The sequence below is a fragment of the Gossypium raimondii genome, chromosome 1, assembly GCF_025698545.1.
Source record: "Gossypium raimondii isolate GPD5lz chromosome 1, ASM2569854v1, whole genome shotgun sequence".
NCBI lineage: Eukaryota > Viridiplantae > Streptophyta > Magnoliopsida > Malvales > Malvaceae > Gossypium > Gossypium raimondii.
Window position 1 is genome coordinate 1,334,956 of NC_068565.1, and position 18,097 is coordinate 1,353,052.

Genomic DNA, 18,097 nt, shown 5'->3' on the forward strand with positions numbered 1-18,097 from the left:
GGCGCACGCTAATAAGGACTTATCTCCTTCCATGGGGAGAAATTGCAGTTGTTAGAAGTGGAGGAGGAGAAAGACAGGTTTAGACCACCTGAAGAAAAATGAAAGGGAAAACATTGCTTGGAACTCAAGGGATAATAGAAACAAAGATACATGCTTTCAGTCAATGCTCTATCATGTTTTAATCAGACAATTGCAACAAAACATGCCTCTCAACAGTTATTTTATCTTTCATCCGTTTGTAATGTTCGAGTTTCTGATATTTTAGTTTTTTTTTATGTTTTTGTTGTTCATGAATTTTCGTTAAATTTTAAAATGTGATATTTAAATATTTAAATTTTTATTTGAAAATTAAGATACAATTTGATAAGACAACAATGTGTTATTAATTACATTTTGATTTTCAAATTAATGGAATAAATGAGATGGGAGATAATTATATCATGTATGTTCGGTTTGTTCGACGGATAGAAAAACTTTCCAATGGGTCAAGTCCTTTGTATCTAAAACCATATACAATAACAAATATATATATATATATATATATATAAATTCCAATCGAAATTATTCAAATTTTAAAATTCTAAAATTTAAATTGATTTGATTCATATAGACTTAACTCAAACTCATTCAACTCAATAGATTATAAGTCTAATATTATCTCAAATTTTCAATTTGGATCCTCAACATTCTTTAATAAAATGTCATTTATTGTTTTTATAATTCAAGTCAAGTCCATCGATGATCAACCTAAATTAGTATTTAATTATAAAATATATTACTTGACTGGTATAAGCATTGTTGTTAATACAAGAGGATATGGGTTCAATTGCACTGAAGTTCATTATCCTCCTATATATTTATGGGTTAGAGAGGGGATATTGGTAGTTCTAAATATTGTGCCAAAAAAACAGATATGATCAGAACTTATAATGAGATTGTTCAAAAATATATATTAATATTTTGTTATATTATTTTAGAATAATAATAACATATTTTTGGCAAAAGGTAGAATTTTGAAAACTCCTAGTGACAAATTTATTCGGTTTATGAACATGTCGATCAATATTTTTATATATGATGTGCATTGAAAATAGAACAAACACAAATGATTTTTTTTTCTATTTGTCAACCATTAATATTCATATTAACTAATATGTTGTGCATTTAGTTGATCCTGTTAAAATTATTAATTTAATTTGTTGAAATTTATTATATTTCTTTTAACAGTTAGTGGAATTCAATTATAGATATAATTTTGAAGCAATCATACTTATTTTGATTAATTTAACTACAATTTAATTAAAAATGATGACAAAATTCCATCATGCTACAATCATATCTTCTTTTTAATTAACTTTTTTTCTTTTATTTCATTATTTCAATTTCCAGAGCATAATTATTTTTCATTTTGTTTAGTCATCATGATTCTTTGTATTATCAAATTTTACCATGAAAAAAGATAATAAAAAATATTTAATATTTTAACTTTTTAAGGACTTTTTAAAATTTAAAAAAAACTAGCTGTTTTAGGTTAGTATGACTAATTTGAATTAATTAAATTGATTTATTCCAAAGCCGAATAGTCTTAGATTTATTCATAGATCACCTAACAGACATACGTATAACATTCCATGTCTATTAAAACGTGTCATGTTTGCATGACTTAAAATGGTAACAAAAGAATGTTTTGGAGTCTTTCATTGTTCTTCACTACTGAAATTTCAAGTACATATGAGTTCAAAAAGTGTACATAGTTACACAAATGAATCTGCAAACTGCAAACTGTCATAGTTAATGGATCATGAGTTGATTTCACAAGGGGTTCAAAGTTCTTGAATTGATTTCACAAGGGGTTCAAAAGTTCTTGAACAATCCCCTCCACCGTGACGCCGCCTGCCAGATGACTTGGTTTCCCTAAACCAAAATCACCTCATAAGAGTGGCAGGACTCGAAGTTGGTGTGGCAAATGAACTGATCCTTTTCTTCCTTTCTATTCTTTGGAGAACTCGTAGATGTGGCGGTTTCGGTTTTGTTGTTTCCTTGGAAGACCTGACAAAATCATACACCATCAAAACACGAACATGGCACTAATATACGAATGTCTCGAAGCAAATTATCAACATAAACACAATATACACCAATTGCCATGTGTTTTTGTCTTACTTTTGTGGGCAGAAAGGATGATCAAACTTGGGAAGAGGCCTAGCATGGGGAACCATTGTCCTTCTTAGTTGCTTCAATGCTTTCTCTTCCTCAATCTGGTAATGGTTTTATGACATTTTTTTGTTTTAATTCACGCCAAGAACTATAATTGATAACACAAAGTTTAGGGGATATATGCATACCATTCTAGCAGCCTCACTTTCCTCTCTGAATCTCTTGTAAACCATTTCTTTCTCTTTAATCTGTTAAAAAAAAAAAGATTCATTATAAGAATGTTTATTGAATGGAAATATTTATTGAATGGAAATATATATAAACTTTACAAGGGATAAAGAAACTAGAATTTACTTTTTGATCGAATTCCGCTCTATCCACTGCTCGATGATTGACATGGAGGTCGAATGCTTGCACTTGTGTTAGAGGCCTGCGAACCTTTTCAGGAACAGGAATTGGATCCCTGCATAACATTGCATGAAAAGAAGAGGATTTAATATATGTATATGTATATGTACATGTATATGTATATGTATATGTACATGTATATGTATATGTATATGAATCTTACTCTTTTAGAACCGGCTGAGCCTTAAAGATCCTCATCTGAGCTTCTTCTTTCTCCTTTCTCTGCCTTTCTTCCATCTCTCTTTTCATCTCCTCCTCGTGCCTAACCAGACTCTCCAACTGGAACGGTTCTGGTTTTGTACATTGTTTTGGTTCGGGTTTTGAAGGTATCTGAATAAGATGACACCCATTTAACTAACATTAACTATAAATTCATGATTGACTTAAAACATTAAATGAAAGCACACAAAAATTAACATACCACAGGGTAGTCAGTGGTGTATGGATATGGATTAGCCTTGGGAACCCTGGCTCTTTCTTCTTCAAACTGCTTCTCTATAATTTCCATCACGAACTTCTTTTCTTTTTCAGCACCTCTTTCCTGAAAGACATTTGGGGGACTTAATAAAATACTGAACTCTATGTATCTTTTTTGGTCTTATATACCATTCATGAACAAATAAATAAATCAAATATATACCTCTGTTTGGAGATGGAATGGATTGGGAATGGTGTTTCTTGGAATTGGATCATGGCTAGATTCTGATTTCAGAGACAGCTGAAAGGAACAAACATGTAACTTAGTGTTTCCTCAGATCAGTAGCATAATAACTATTTGGTGGATTTGTATAATTACCTTATCAAATAAATCAAAAACTGCTGGTGGTGGTGGAATTCTCTCATGTGTTGCAAAATGGAATTCTTGAGGTATAGTCACCTGTTTTTTTGTGTTACAGAAGATTCCCAATTCTCCTTTGCTCTCAAATATCTACACAATGCAAAAACAACTAGGGTTACTTTCGCAAGTAACAAAGTTACTATCTCATACAATGCAGAATTGATATGAAGGAGAAAGTTACCTTTTTATTCAATGGCCTTGCCTTAAATTTAGGAGCTTTTTCAAGTTCCTCCTGCTCAAGTTCAATAGAACTTTTGACCGTTATAGGTCTTGCCCTTAGAGATGTTTGAAGCACCGGGGTTTTAGGTTCTGTGAGATGAGGTTTCCATTGAGTATTCTGTAGGCAGGGAAAAAGAGAGAAGGTAAGCAAACTATTTAAGGTTCCAAATGAAAATGAATCACATACATGCAAGATAGTTCTCCGAACCTGGCGAGACACTTCTGTTGAAGCTACTGAAGATGTCTCTGCATTCTTACTTGCTCTAGCCATTGTCTCAAAGTGAAATTCCTGAAACTCTGGTGTCTTCGGAGTACTTCTTGGTAATGAAGGTAGTGTTGAAGCTTCAAAAATCTGCACCGGAGAAGGAAATGGGAAACAAATTAAATAGAAGCCTTATAGGTAAAATAAAATCTTAAACAGTAAAGAACAAAGAAAGATCAGTTTACACATAAACCAGATGGTACAAGCATTACACCTTTTTGTTCAATGGTCTTGCTTTGAACTTCGGAATTTTAGCCATCATTTCTTCCTCAAGCTCTGCGGTGCTCTTCACCGCAACCGGACGCATTCTCTGTGCTGTTTCGAATTCGGGTTCTTTAGGCCTTGTCAATCTGAGCAATGGCATCTGAACAGTAGCAGCATTATCCTGATTAGGTAGAGAAGGAATTTAATGAAAGAATAAAGGAAACAAGGATGTGTTAGGAGCCAAAATGATGTGATTCTGTTTATTTACATTTGATGAACTGTGAGGACGTGACAAATCTCTGGTACATGATTGGAACTTTTTCATCATTTCTGCCATTGAAACAAATGGTGCTGCTTGTTCTCGAACATAAACCTTTCTGTCCAATTTGTTGGAAGGTTGGGCAGTAGAAGAGCACAAGTTGGAACTACCACTGGTAAGGCCAAGCTTTGACTTGTGGGGCAAGTTGTGGGGCTTTACATTTAGGATCTGAGGCACATAGGGTAGCAACAAAAAGGCAAAACTTTAGATTGAAGTTACAAAATAACAGTAGTTAAAACATGGATAAAGGAAGAGGCGAGGAGCATATAAAGCACCTGTCTAGATCTTCCTCCATCTAGTTTCTGACGTTTAACGGCTTGGTTTTCTTGAGCCAAATTAGGTGTTCCAGCATTGCCATTTTTCGGCTTCAACATTGACGAATTCCGTATTGTACTAGCTATCTTTTTAGCTGTCTGATGCTTCTTGTCGCTCACCAGTTTTTTCTGAGAATTCATCAATGGTTTAGGAGTGCAAGCTTCAGTATCTACTTGCACAGTGGATTTGCTTTTCTCTTCACCACCAAGACCATTTAAATGTGATTTATTGGCTAGGGCACTAAAAGTTCAACAAAAGGGAACCAAAGACGGGATAATGAGAACCAAATTATTCATACAGAACTCAGTTAGCATTGAAAAAATTTTCAAAACCCCAAGGACAAACCTTTCATTTTCTTGAGCACCTACGATCCCTATGTTTTCCTTCTCTTTATTATCATTAGCAATCTGCAAAGCATTTAAATCATGAGAATATATAAAAACTAAACAAAAAATAATAATGGATGATGAAAAAAAATGAAATCCACTAATTACCTTGGTGACAATTTGTTTGATTTCAACCTTGGCCTCAGGGGGTTTAGCTTCTTCCTTTACTTTATCAGGCACCTGCTCCGCTTGAGGCTTATCTTCTAAGTTACTGTTAGGAGCTGTTGCATCCGATGATCCCGATGCCTGCAGCAATAATATATATATCATCATGATTGAAAGGAGAGAAGTTGCTCTACAAGATATTGAAATTTAATAAAGGGTATATATAAAGTAATTCAAACCTTCTGCATTTGATCTTCTTCACTGAAATTGCAGAGACTCTCGATTCGAAAGGTTCTATTACCAGCCTTGATTCTAATCATAAAAGCTGCATTATGAAAAAAATGCAACAGTTTTACTTGGTAGCAGATAATATATGGGAATATAGTATTAAAAGTCTAAAACTATAAATTGATGATTAAATTCACACTTCATATCCCTGAGAACCAACCTGATTAAATTATGCTTAATTCATTTATAATTCTCTTGAGAAAAACAAAAATAATTAAGTTAAGCTTAATTAAATCACGTTTCGTTTCTTTCCCTATCAGATCTAAGCAACCAAACACAACATTCCTGGATCAAACCCTAGATCAATTGCACCTATGCATAGAGAAAATGGGAGACCTCGAACCCTAGAATTTCGAAATAAAAATTCAGTAATAAGCAATTAAAACCAATCAATTTACAACCAGAAGTCACTAATTACTAATAAAAAAACTAATCAGTAAAATTAAAACCCTAAAATTCCAAGAAAAATCAAGAATCACCTCCGGAAAACGTTTTGAGTGACAGAGAATAAGAATGATCCAAAAGAACACACAATCTTTCAAAGAGTAAGAATCACTTAAATTCTGTTACTTTTTAACGGTTAACGGTTAAACACAAAGAAAGAAAACAGTATATAGAAAGAAGAAGAAGAAAATAGAGACAGAGAGAAAAGAACATACGAGAAGGTGCATAGGTTAAGGCGGTTTCGAACCAAAGCTCGGCATCACGTATTTCTTCTTCCGATTCCCCTTTCGTGAAATCGAAGAAACACGGCGCCGAGAACTCATATAACTCGTCAATCACCGTTGCCGTTGCCGTTGCCGTTTCCGTTGATACCTCCATCGGATTCCAAAACGGAGAGATTCTCACTCTTGGGGGAAGGGGAGGTGGGGTTGAATCGGTGAAGGGATTATCGGTAGGGGATTTTTTCTGAAAATCTGTTGTTTTTTTGGTAGTAAATTAAAAGGAAATGGAAGGAAGTTCACTTAAACGTTGGGAGGAGAGGGGGATAATGCAACGGTCGATTTCTTTTCTTTTTCTTTTTTGAATTTTGGGAAGGTAGTCTAACGGTCGGGTTTTATGACAATTGTTATGGTCTAATTCTAATATTAGTCCCTTTACTATGTTAAAATTTTAGAATATATGTTTTTACTTTCATTTGACATATAATTTGGTGTTTCACTTAAAAAGGGTGTAATTTTCTTTTTTTTTTTGGAGCTTACGAGTATAAATATAATACAACTATAAGTATATGTTTGAACAACTAGAAAGTATAATCAAACTAATACAAAGCACAAATAGGGAATATGATTGAATCAAAGCCCACACATGATAACTACATATGGTGGGATTGGAGATTTACATATCAATTGTGTATGATGTGATTCAAACCTGGATGTTCAAGGACCTAAGGTCACAACTTTTGCTAACAATACCATTGTTTCTTTAGTCGGGTGTAACCCTTCAAACCTTGTTTGTTTCTAAAGTTTTTATTCGTAGTGTAATAAATAATTTTTCAATTATTAATATTTTTTATAGCCAATTAGTAATATTGTTAGTTAATGTTGTTAAAGTGATTTGTGGAATTTTTTTGTTTTAAAAAACGATTTTAAGCAATTGATTGACATGTAAATTTATTATTGGTTGAACGTAATCGACTATACAATCAAATAATAATAATAAAATTCTTGTCATTGCTTTAAAGAAAGTAGCTAATGATATGTCAAATTGAAATTACTAATAACGTTTATAAAAGTAGAATACTAAAATATGTCAAATTGAAATAAAATGATTAAATTATGAATTTTAGAATAGTAGAGGGACTTAAATCAGAATTAAACCATTAGTTTCTGATATGATGTGTCGTTCTAACGGCTACTTCCGCACGCTCTTTAGGCCTCCAAGGCTTGCCGTTCCATTTTATTTTCTTTTTAATTATTTTATTTGCATAAAAGACACTGTAGGAATGAAACAGCACATGTCTTGGTTAAGGCTTAGTTTGGATGGGCGTTGTGTTTAGCTCCGGTGAGGTTAAAAACAGCGGTGGCGGTGAGATTAGTTACTGTAGCGGTGAGATTGGGTATTGTAGCAGTGAGATTAGAAACAGCGGTGGAGTATGTGTTTGGATTCAAACGCAGCTGTAGCGGTGAGGTGAAAATAGAAAATGACTTTTAAGGACATTAGATTACAATGTATTTATAATAAAATAAATAATTAAATTTAAATTAATATTAAATAATATAACATAAAATTTTATTTTATTGTCTATAAAATGATAATTAAAATATTAAAATCATGTACAATAAAATTTAAATATTTTTAACTTATATTAATAATAAATAATAAAATATATTTAAATTATTTTATATTAAATAATAATTAAACTTATATATTTATGACAATAAATTTATACATTTATTAAATTGTTATATAAAAATTATATAATAATATCTAATAATATTTTACTTTCTATAAAACTAAAAAAAAAAAAAAAGAACAAGGGTAATAAAGAAACTGATCTCAAATTTTTCTCCACTGGCACCTTTGGCTCCAGTGAAAATTAAGAGCATCAGTGTGGTGAGAATGCTCAATTGCATTGCACCTCAATTCTTCCAAACAAGAAACCAGTGCAGTGAAAAGGAATATTCACCCAATATTCCATCTCACCATGGGTACAATCTAATCCAAAGGAAGCCTAAGTTTGGGTTCACTGCTAGAATTGGAGGTGTTGATGGTGGGGCGAGTCTAGGCTCGATTTTAAACAATGTTTTAAATTTAGGTTTGAGTACTTATTAATAAATATTATTATTTAAAATAATAAAAATATTTAAAATTTATTTAATTTAAATTTGAGTCGGGTTGGATTAGCTCAAAGATAAGAAAATTTTGTCTAAGCTTAATCAAGCCAAGTCAACTAAGCATATTGGACCGAGTAAGGTATGCACTAATCCATGGATGAGTTTAGGCATGGTAAAAGTATTATAGAGATCCATATATTAAAAATTAGATTACGTTGTTCTTTTACTCAAAAAATGAATAAATTGGTCATTGTACGTTAGATCAAAGTGTCAATTGGTACTTCTGTTAACAATATGTTTCTACCGTTAAAAATTAGTATGGTTGACAAAATAATTAGACCACGTATACTTTATACTAACATATAAAGACCAGTGTTACACTTATAATCTCGATTTTAGAGTTCTTTTAAATTCTATTGTTAATATAATATTATTTGTTTTTGTTATTTTATTTTATTTGATTTGATTTGATTTAAAATTATTTAATTTATTTTTATTTCTTAAATTAAAAATTCACAATTATAATTTAATAGAAAAGTCACAATTAAATAATTGTATATTAATTTTAAGTTAGTTTTAATTGGTTGATAATAAAAGAATGAATAATATATATAAATTAGTGGTGTTTATTTAAGTATGCATTAAATGAACAATATAATAAATATGACACGAAATTTCATGACATTTTATGATAACTCTAAATTAAGTTAAATTTATTTTCTAATATTAAATGAACAATAAAATTTTCATCCACCTAAAGAGAATAAATAAATAATTTACTATAGTTCAATCATATTAGTGAATAGGTCTATTTTATTAGTTTGATAGTTGTGCTATATACCCGTAAATTACGATGCGACTGAAAAAATTATATAATAAATTTTCGAAATTCTCTAATAAAACGATATAATTTTTTTACCCACATCATGTACGTGTTATGGTCTAGTATTTTTTTTTTAAAAAATTATTGCTTAATTAACATTAAATAAAATACCAAGAACTATGAGTAATCCATGGAGCATGAGCTTTACCTGTTACAAAATTTTAGGCCAATCCTACTTTTATAATCCCATCTCTTCAACCCACCACCACCTGATTTCCATCATTTTAAACCACACCAATGTCTCTTCTTTTTGCTTGCATCACCGTGCTTTTCTTGATTATCGGATCAGCCGTCGGACAATCAAGCTATGATTGCTCAGAAGTGGCGGATAACTTCATCCCATGTGTAACGTACCTGGTTGAACTCGAATCGAGACCGGCGGATCGGTGTTGCAGTGGCCTTCAAGTGCTGAACCAAATGGCGAAAATCAATGACAAGGGCCCGAGAAACATATGCCAATGCATTGAAGATTTGGCCTACACAATGAATGCTCCGTATGTTGCTTCTCGGATCCAGTCTTTGTCTCGAGAATGTCATATTCACTTCAGTTTTCCGATTTCGATTGCCATGGATTGTTACAGGTAACATGCCTCACTTGTGCACAAATTCAAATTGAGTAAACTTTTTAATCCCAAACTCAGCAATTAGGCGAGGCGGACTTCCCGATCAATGAACAACTCTAAGAAAAATTAAACTTAGAAACATTTATGACAACGGCGGTTTAATCCAATTCAAAATATAAGCCTTAAATATTTTCTAATCCACCCATATTAATAAATGGTCAATTCAAGTTTGTCTAATCTCACCATCACCGCTATTTTTACACTAATTGCAAGTAAACATACCGTCCATCCAAACCCACCTTAAATAACTCAAGTTTTGTATAGTTTTAGTTGTACATATTTATCTTTCAGTATCTGAAAATGCTAATGTTGTGTCATTTGCAGGATTTAAATATGCCAAGAAGATTTATATGAAGACTACTACCCTTTATATACATACATTATGTATTTATATATTAAAGTAAATTAAATTAACTAATTAATTATCTCAAATAAATTTTATATTTAATTTAATTTTGTGCATTACAAATTAAAATAGTTGAAACTAGATTTTTGTTTGTCTTTTCATTTTATTTACAAACTATTATTCATGGACATTAAATGATTTGATTTCTAATATAACTATTTTTTTTAAAATTTACCATCTTATAAATATGAATTTTAAATCCAATATAAATACTATATATATTAAATTACAACATAATTAAAATATTTTTAAAAATATAAATCTTAAAAAGGAGAGATGCATGCATGGTCCAAAATTCACAAGTATATAGACAAAATAATCATTTTAAAAACAAATACAGCAAAAGGTAATTTTGTTTATACCTTAAAAGTACATTAAAGCAAAATGTGTTACATAATTGATTAAAGTTGGAAATTTTACATTTTATACAACCAAAATAAAACTATATTTTTGTTACACATTGTATGTCAATTCTACTTATAAAAAATTTAAAATGTTCATCTCAAAAAAATTTATTTTATAAAAGAAAATTTTCAACTGGGTTAGTATTCACTAACTCGTAATACCGATTTAATTAGACATGTCATATATTATAGATTATTTTTAAGTAAAATTCAATTACAAAATAATATTTATTAAAATCTAAAATTTAAACATTATTACAAGTATAAATAGTGGACTAATTTCGAGGAAAAATAAATGCATAAATATAAATACCGTACAATATAATTACAAATATTATAATTTAATATCAAATTAATTTTAACAAAAAATGAATAATCATAATATAGCCGAACATAAATTACCTTTGACAACGGCACATGGTATAATTCAAATCCAAGTATTTAAGTACTCAAGACTATGAGAGCATAATTTTTCCACATGTTTTAGTTAAGAGTTCGCAACAAACTAATTGCAATCAGTAATTCTTACTCACTCGTATTAGTTATTTGGGTGTAATAATAAGACACGTTACACTTTCAAAGGGAGAACATAGGTTCGAACTTTGGAGATAATCTTGTTAGAGAAAACAATCACGAACCCCAAACATGAACTGTGAAAAAAAATTTAAATTTTAGCATGAAAATAATTGTCAAATTTAATACTTATCTTAAAAAAATTTCAAAACCCAATATAAAACAATGTAAAATTCAAACTCTAAATAATAATTTAACCCTCGATGTTAATACTAAAAACTTATCTAAACCAACACTAAAATACCATAACCCATTATCTAAACCAACCATACCAAAAACTCAATGAGATTTAGAGATAGATTTTTGTATTTACTTTTTGTAAATTTAAAACTTTGATTATATTAAAAAATATTATTAATTTATTAATATAAAAGAATAGATGCAATTGACATTTGACAAAGTATAAAGAAGCCACATGGAGGGAGACTTGGATCCCAAAATTCCAAAGGGCATGACAAAGTCAGGCCTCATACCCCCTAAAAAGGGCAAAAATCCAAAGCTATTCTACTACACAGGGTTTTCAGTAACCAGCCAACACATAGCATCTCTTTGCTTTGCTGTGCTTTCTGATGCTGCCACGATTCCCTTTTTGCATGCTTATCCCTAATTATACTTTGCCACGCCTCCCTCTACCCCCATACCCTTTCTTCTCTTCTAGATTCTTCTCATTATTTTAATCACATTCAATCCCCATTATTTTATAATTAAAAAACTCTTAATTGAGTCTCTATTATTTTATAATTAAAAATTCTTAATTGAGTTTTCAACGTTATTTTAAGTGTAAGAGATCGTAAATTGAGTATATTTAAATGTATTATCCTCTTATTTAAAAATTAAAAAATTATAAATAATTTTAAGTATTATATTAAAAAGAACAGATATAATAAAAATCTAAATTTACATAAAATTTGACATAATATTAACGAAATGCAAAATATGATGGTCTAATTGTTATTACAAAAGTAAAGAGAGCATAATGTTGCAAACACACCCTATAATATAGAACTAACATTTGTCGGGTCGAAAGATAAGCAGTTTAATATCTTTTAAGTAAGATCTCGGATTTAAATTTAGTGAATGAAAAATTAGTGATAATAGAGCTTTATTCCTTTTATTAGAGTTTGGCCTTTTTTACTTCAAATATAGTTGAAACCTAATACGATTATTAGATATCATAAAATTTCAAACCGATATATAATTCGATGTTAAATTTAGTCGAATCACTAATATAATTACCAAATATAAAAAATTAAAATAATATTGAAAAGTTTCACATTAATAAATAATTTACATTTAAATTTAATGAAACCTAATAAAATTATCTAAAAAATTCATAATAATATATTAGTATTCCACACTCCATTGCCTCCTATATATATCCAACTCCCCATCCCAATCTATTTGTCCCCTTATCACTCAGCACTTTATTCTTCTCTCTCCATTAATCTTCCTTGAAAGAAAATCATCTTTGCTTTCACCCATGACCACTGTTTATGACCCTTCACACCATCTCACCTCCAAAAAATTGTGTTTCAAGGACCTTGAAATCCCTCCAAGGAAAAAGCAACTCCATTGTTGCCACAACGCCGCCGCCATGGAACTTCCCCACCACGAAGCTAGGCTCCACAAATACCTTCCTTCCAATGAAGACGATGACGGCACCGATGATCCATACGGCACCGACCATTTCCGCATGTACGAGTTCAAGGTAAGAAGGTGTACAAGGAGCCGTAGCCACGACTGGACTGACTGTCCTTTTGCTCATCCAGGTGAAAAAGCCCGACGTCGTGACCCTACTCGGTACCAATACTCCTCCACCATCTGTTCTGACTTCCGCCGTGGCGGTGGTTGCCCTCGCGGCGATGACTGTGAGTTCGCTCATGGAGTGTTTGAGTGTTGGCTACACCCTACACGTTACAGAACCGAAGCTTGTAAAGATGGTAAGAATTGCAAGCGTAAGGTTTGCTTCTTTGCTCATTCGTCACGTGAGCTTCGTCTCTTGCCGGAATCACAACCTCCATACAAAAACTCTGAAAAGAACTATAACCATTGCTGCTTGTTTTGCCGGTCCGTTACATCGTCGTCGTCGTTGTCCCCAACAAGCACTCTCTTGGGTTTATCTCATTTCTCGAGATCCCCATCCCTGTCACCGCCTCTATCTCCCTTAAAACACCAGCAAAGAACACCAAGGTACGGCGGTGATCGTATTAGTAAATTTGGAACCGAAATGACAAGCAGTTACGATGATGTTTTTTTGAAGGAAGTCATGAGTTATTTAGGAACCATGAATTTGTCCGAAGTATCTTCACCAATGGCTACTACTGCAAATACAAACATTCCATGCTTCGATGTTTCATTCAAAGGAGCTCCTTCAATGGTAAGTCCTTCTGGTTCTGGTGAATATTTCAATGGTGGTGGTGATGATGAGAAAAACAATGGAAACGGTGTCGTTTTGGATCATGATCTCGACCTCGGGTGGGTTAATGAGCTCTTGATGTAGAGGAAGAAGATATATATATATATATGATCTGCAAAGTGTATATATTTTATGTGTGATTGGGTTTAAAAAGATTGCTGATCTGATGATTGTTTTTAAATATTTCATATTGCAAACCAAGTTAATTTCAATTTGTAAGGCTTTTTTTTCTTGAAGAGATCTAATATGATCTTCTTTTTATTTATGTACTTTCTTAACTTATGAAATATTGATGAAGTCAAAACTTTTGTTCTCTTCTCCTTATGCATGCATGTATGTATGTTGTTTGTATTGCATGTGATGTATGTGATTGACCTAATAAAAATTAAAATATGGGGTGATCACACATTAATTACGTGGCAAACATGCAAGCATCGTGTCCGATAATACGTGTACAAATACTACGTGTCCATATTAGGAGGATATTTGTCAATAAAAATTCACATATTTCATCTATTATTTATCTTTCATATTTTATCGAAAATGATTTTTGCAAAATGTGATCTTTATTATAATATTAACGACAACATTTTAGAGAGAGCAAAATTTAATTATTAATTAATTAAAACAATGAAATTTATTGATTTTAAATGATTTTTATAATAATATGGAAGTATAAAATTTAAACGTAATCAAATGCATAAATTGAGCAAACGTATCATAATTATATGTTTCCTACAATAATGTCCAAATGTATAACTGGAACTACACGAAAATTGTCCATAAACTTGAAACACCAATGTCCAAGTGCATAATGTTCTTTAGGTAAGACTTTGAAGTCCAATTTTCCTATACTTCTTATTTTCAGTCAAGAAAGTTTGGGTGTTGGTCTCAAGCTAGATAATCAAAGACCTTACACATAAAGACTTCATCAAATCCCTCCCATTCCATTGATATTACTTCTTTAATAAATGCATGATCCAAAATTCACAAGTACATAGACAAAATAATCATTTTAAAAAGGTTAAATTTTGCTATTGGATCCTGTATTTTGTGTATTTTGTGTCAATTATGAATTTAGTACGTGTAATTTAATTTGATCAAATTTAGCTCTTATACTTTTGAATTTTAAAATTTTAATCCTAACTCAATAGTAATAGTTAAATTTGTTTGGTTAAATTATGACATTAGTCCTCTATTATGCGTGACACTATAGATTTAGTTCACATTTACCAATTGGATCATTCTTGGTGACTATATTCTTTGAATTTCAAAACTTAAGTCTTAATGCAAATGACAATCGTTAAAATCTATAAACTGACTTTTGTGAGCAATATGTGAAAATAACAAATAGACATAGCATTACACATGTGGTAATATGTTTGACACATCAAATTTTAAAAATAACATAACTTAACTTAATGAATTTAATAGTTATCATTTGGTTAGGACTAAAGTTTTGAATTTTAGTATAGGGACTGAAAATAACGAAATTAACATACAAGTACTAAATCCACAATTTACGTAAAGTACAAATTCAAAAGGTAATTTTGTTTATACCTTAAAGTACATTAAAGAACATTTGCTTTTTTATTATCTTTAATTTTTATATTTAAATGGATTTTTATAAATTTTATATAAAATATAAAAACAAAAAATTATTATTTAGCGAAAGGAAGAAAGTTTTTAGTCATTTCTTAATTAAATTGATAGGTAATTGACTCTCACACCATGATAACTGCGATGATAATAATCAAATCTAAGTATTCCAACTCAACACTTGGTAATAATTATGCTACGTTTGGTGGAGTATATATTTTACTTTTCCACTTGTTGTAGTTATGAATTAGCAATAAATTGATTACGATTGGTAATTTTTAGCTACTCACTTTCCTTGTTTAATTTTCGGTCCAATTAGGCACTTATATCTGACAAAAGTTGCTTAATTTGATACTAAAAATAACAGTGTTAACTTTTCAGTGTTTAAACTGAATTTTAGAGTTGATTTAATGAAAGTTAATTGCTAATATTATTATGTTTGAAACTTTTTCTATGATTTTGTTAAAGAATAATTTTAATGTCAATTGCGAATATGTTTAAGTTTGCATTTAATTTGTCAAAGACATTCCAAGAATTGTGATTTAATTCGGGTTTCGAATAGATTAGCTAAGACTATTACATTCAAGTAGTATAAAAATGTATAACTTTTGTCAAATGCATATACCACACTAGACTAAAAAAATAACATAAACATCACATTAAGTATTTATATATTAATCTCATTATAGGTTCTTATCATCTTTGTTCATTTTGATATAATGCCTGAAATTATTTATAGCCACTCCCCAACCTTTAAATAGGAGTAAAATACATTTCAGCACACTTGAACTTACATCCTCCTACACTGATAACAATACCGATTGAGCTAAGACTCAATCGATTTTAAATGTAAACTTCGATTATATTAAAAAAATATTATTAATTTATTAATATAAAAGAATAGATGCAATTGACATTTGACAAAGTATAAAGAAGCCACATGGAGGAAGACTTGGATCCCAAAACTCCAAAGGGCATGACAATGTCAGGCCTCATACCCCCTAAAAAGGGCAAAAATCCAAAGCTGTTCTACTACACAGGGTTTTCAGTAACCAGCCAACACATAGCATCTCTTTGCTTTGCTGTGCTTTCTGATGCTGCCACGATACCCTTTTTACTTGCTTATCCCTAATTATGTTTTGCCACGCCTCCCCTCACCCCCATACCCTTAATTTCTTCTCTTCTACATCCTCATTCTTATTATAATCACATTCAATTCCAATTATTTATTATTTGAAAAACATTAAACTTATTACCAAATTGATTATTAATATTTTAATAATTTATTTATCAAATTTATTAATATAATTATACTTATTATACATCTAAAATTTTAAATCTTGTTCGATATTTCTATCATTTTGAGGTATAACATTATCTTAATTAATATATATTCAACATGGTAATTTTTTTTTACTTAAAATAATTAGTTAGTCAAAACCCTAATATAATTACTAGATATACTGAAATTTTTCATATTAATTTAATGGAAGCCGAATATAATTATCGAAAACCTAATATAATTACAGGATATTAGTATTCCACACCCCCATGGCCCCTATATATACCCAAGTCCCCCATCCCAATCTATTTGTCCCCTTATCACTCGACACTTTATTCTTCTCTCTCCATTAATCTTCGTTGAAAGAAAATCATCTTTGCTTTCACCCATGACCACTGTTTATGACCCTTTACACCATCTCACCTCCAAAAAATTGTGTTTCAAGGACCTTGAAATCCCTCCAAGGAAAAAGCAACTCCATTGTTGCCACAACGCCGCCTCCATGGAACTTCCCCACCACGAAGCTAGGCTCCACAAATACCTCCCTTCCAATGAAGACGATGACGGCACCGATGATCCATACGGCACCGACCACTTCCGTATGTACGAGTTCAAAGTAAGAAGATGTACAAGGAGCCGTAGCCATGACTGGACTGACTGTCCCTTCGCTCATCCAGGTGAAAAAGCCCGCCGTCGTGACCCTATTCGGTACCAATACTCCTCCACCATCTGTTCTGACTACCGCCGTGGCGGTGGTTGCCCTCGCGGCGATGACTGTGAGTTCGCTCATGGAGTGTTTGAGTGCTGGCTACACCCTACACGTTACAGAACCGAAGCTTGTAAAGATGGTAAGAATTGCAAGCGTAAGGTTTGTTTCTTTGCTCATTCGTCACGTGAGCTTCGTCTCTTGCCGGAATCACCACCGCCATTGAAGTATAAAAACCTTGACAACAACTATAACCATTGCTGCTTGTTTTGTCGGTCGGTTACATCGTCGTCATCGTTGTCCCCAACAAGCACTCTCTTGGGTTTATCTCATTTCTCGAGATCCCCATCCCTGTCACCGCCTCTATCTCCCTTAGGACACCAGCAAAGAACACCAAGGTACGGCGGTGATCGTATTAGTAAATTTGGAACCGGAATGACAACCAGTTACGATGATGTTTTGTTGAAGGAAGTCATGATGAGTTGTTTAGGAACCATGAATTTGTCCGAAGTATCTTCACCAATGGCTACTACTGCAAATACGAACATTCCATGGCTTGATGTTTCATTCAAAGGAGCTCCTTCAATGGAAAGTCCTTCTGGTTCTGGTGAATATTTCAATGGCGGTGGTGATGATGAGAAAAACAATGGAAACGGTGTCGTTTTGGATCATGATCTTGACCTCGGGTGGGTAAATGAGCTCTTGATGTAGAGGAAGAAGATCATATGATCTTCAAAGTGTATATATTTTATGTGTGATTGGGTTTAAAAAAGATTGCTGATCTGATTATTGTTATTAAATATTTTATTATTGCAAACCAAGTTGATTTCAGTTTGTAAGTTCATTGAAGGGATCTAATATGATCCTTTTATTTGTGTACTCTTTTAACTTCTGAATATTGATAAAGTCAACCTTTTTATTCCTATG

At 31.6% G+C, this 18,097-nt stretch overlaps 4 protein-coding genes across 5 annotated transcripts; 3 read left to right on the top strand and 1 right to left on the bottom strand.

The window, feature by feature from the left end:
- Window positions 1-1,616: 1,616 nt before the first annotated feature.
- LOC105774188 (protein TPX2) lies at window positions 1,617-6,476 on the bottom strand. Of its 2 annotated transcripts, none has more exons than XM_012596585.2 (17): window positions 6,161-6,476; window positions 5,453-5,538; window positions 5,217-5,354; window positions 5,068-5,129; window positions 4,683-4,962; window positions 4,357-4,575; window positions 4,099-4,269; window positions 3,831-3,974; window positions 3,585-3,740; window positions 3,362-3,493; window positions 3,206-3,283; window positions 2,987-3,106; window positions 2,729-2,895; window positions 2,512-2,620; window positions 2,346-2,405; window positions 2,164-2,258; window positions 1,617-2,049 (listed from the first exon to the last, which is right to left on the bottom strand). In XM_012596585.2, exons 1-17 carry the CDS (start codon window positions 6,321-6,323, stop codon window positions 1,926-1,928), a joined length of 2,304 nt encoding a protein of 767 aa, XP_012452039.1. In that variant the 5' UTR covers window positions 6,324-6,476; the 3' UTR covers window positions 1,617-1,925. The 2 variants fall into 2 exon arrangements, with proteins under 2 accessions (XP_012452039.1, XP_012452050.1); XM_012596596.2 differs by having other exon boundaries at window positions 4,099-4,248; window positions 6,161-6,475.
- Window positions 6,477-9,398: 2,922 nt separating this feature from the next.
- LOC105774213 (protein ARABIDOPSIS THALIANA ANTHER 7) lies at window positions 9,399-10,216 on the top strand. The gene is made up of 2 exons (XM_012596617.2): window positions 9,399-9,742; window positions 10,109-10,216. Exons 1-2 carry the CDS (start codon window positions 9,399-9,401, stop codon window positions 10,113-10,115), a joined length of 351 nt encoding a protein of 116 aa, XP_012452071.1. The 3' UTR covers window positions 10,116-10,216.
- A 2,340-nt stretch (window positions 10,217-12,556) lies between these two features.
- On the top strand, window positions 12,557-13,902 carry LOC128040438 (zinc finger CCCH domain-containing protein 2). The gene has a single exon (XM_052629188.1). It carries the CDS (start codon window positions 12,648-12,650, stop codon window positions 13,665-13,667), a length of 1,020 nt encoding a protein of 339 aa, XP_052485148.1. The 5' UTR covers window positions 12,557-12,647; the 3' UTR covers window positions 13,668-13,902.
- Window positions 13,903-16,768: 2,866 nt separating this feature from the next.
- Window positions 16,769-18,097, top strand: LOC105774205 (zinc finger CCCH domain-containing protein 2). The gene has a single exon (XM_012596609.2). It carries the CDS (start codon window positions 16,853-16,855, stop codon window positions 17,879-17,881), a length of 1,029 nt encoding a protein of 342 aa, XP_012452063.2. The 5' UTR covers window positions 16,769-16,852; the 3' UTR covers window positions 17,882-18,097.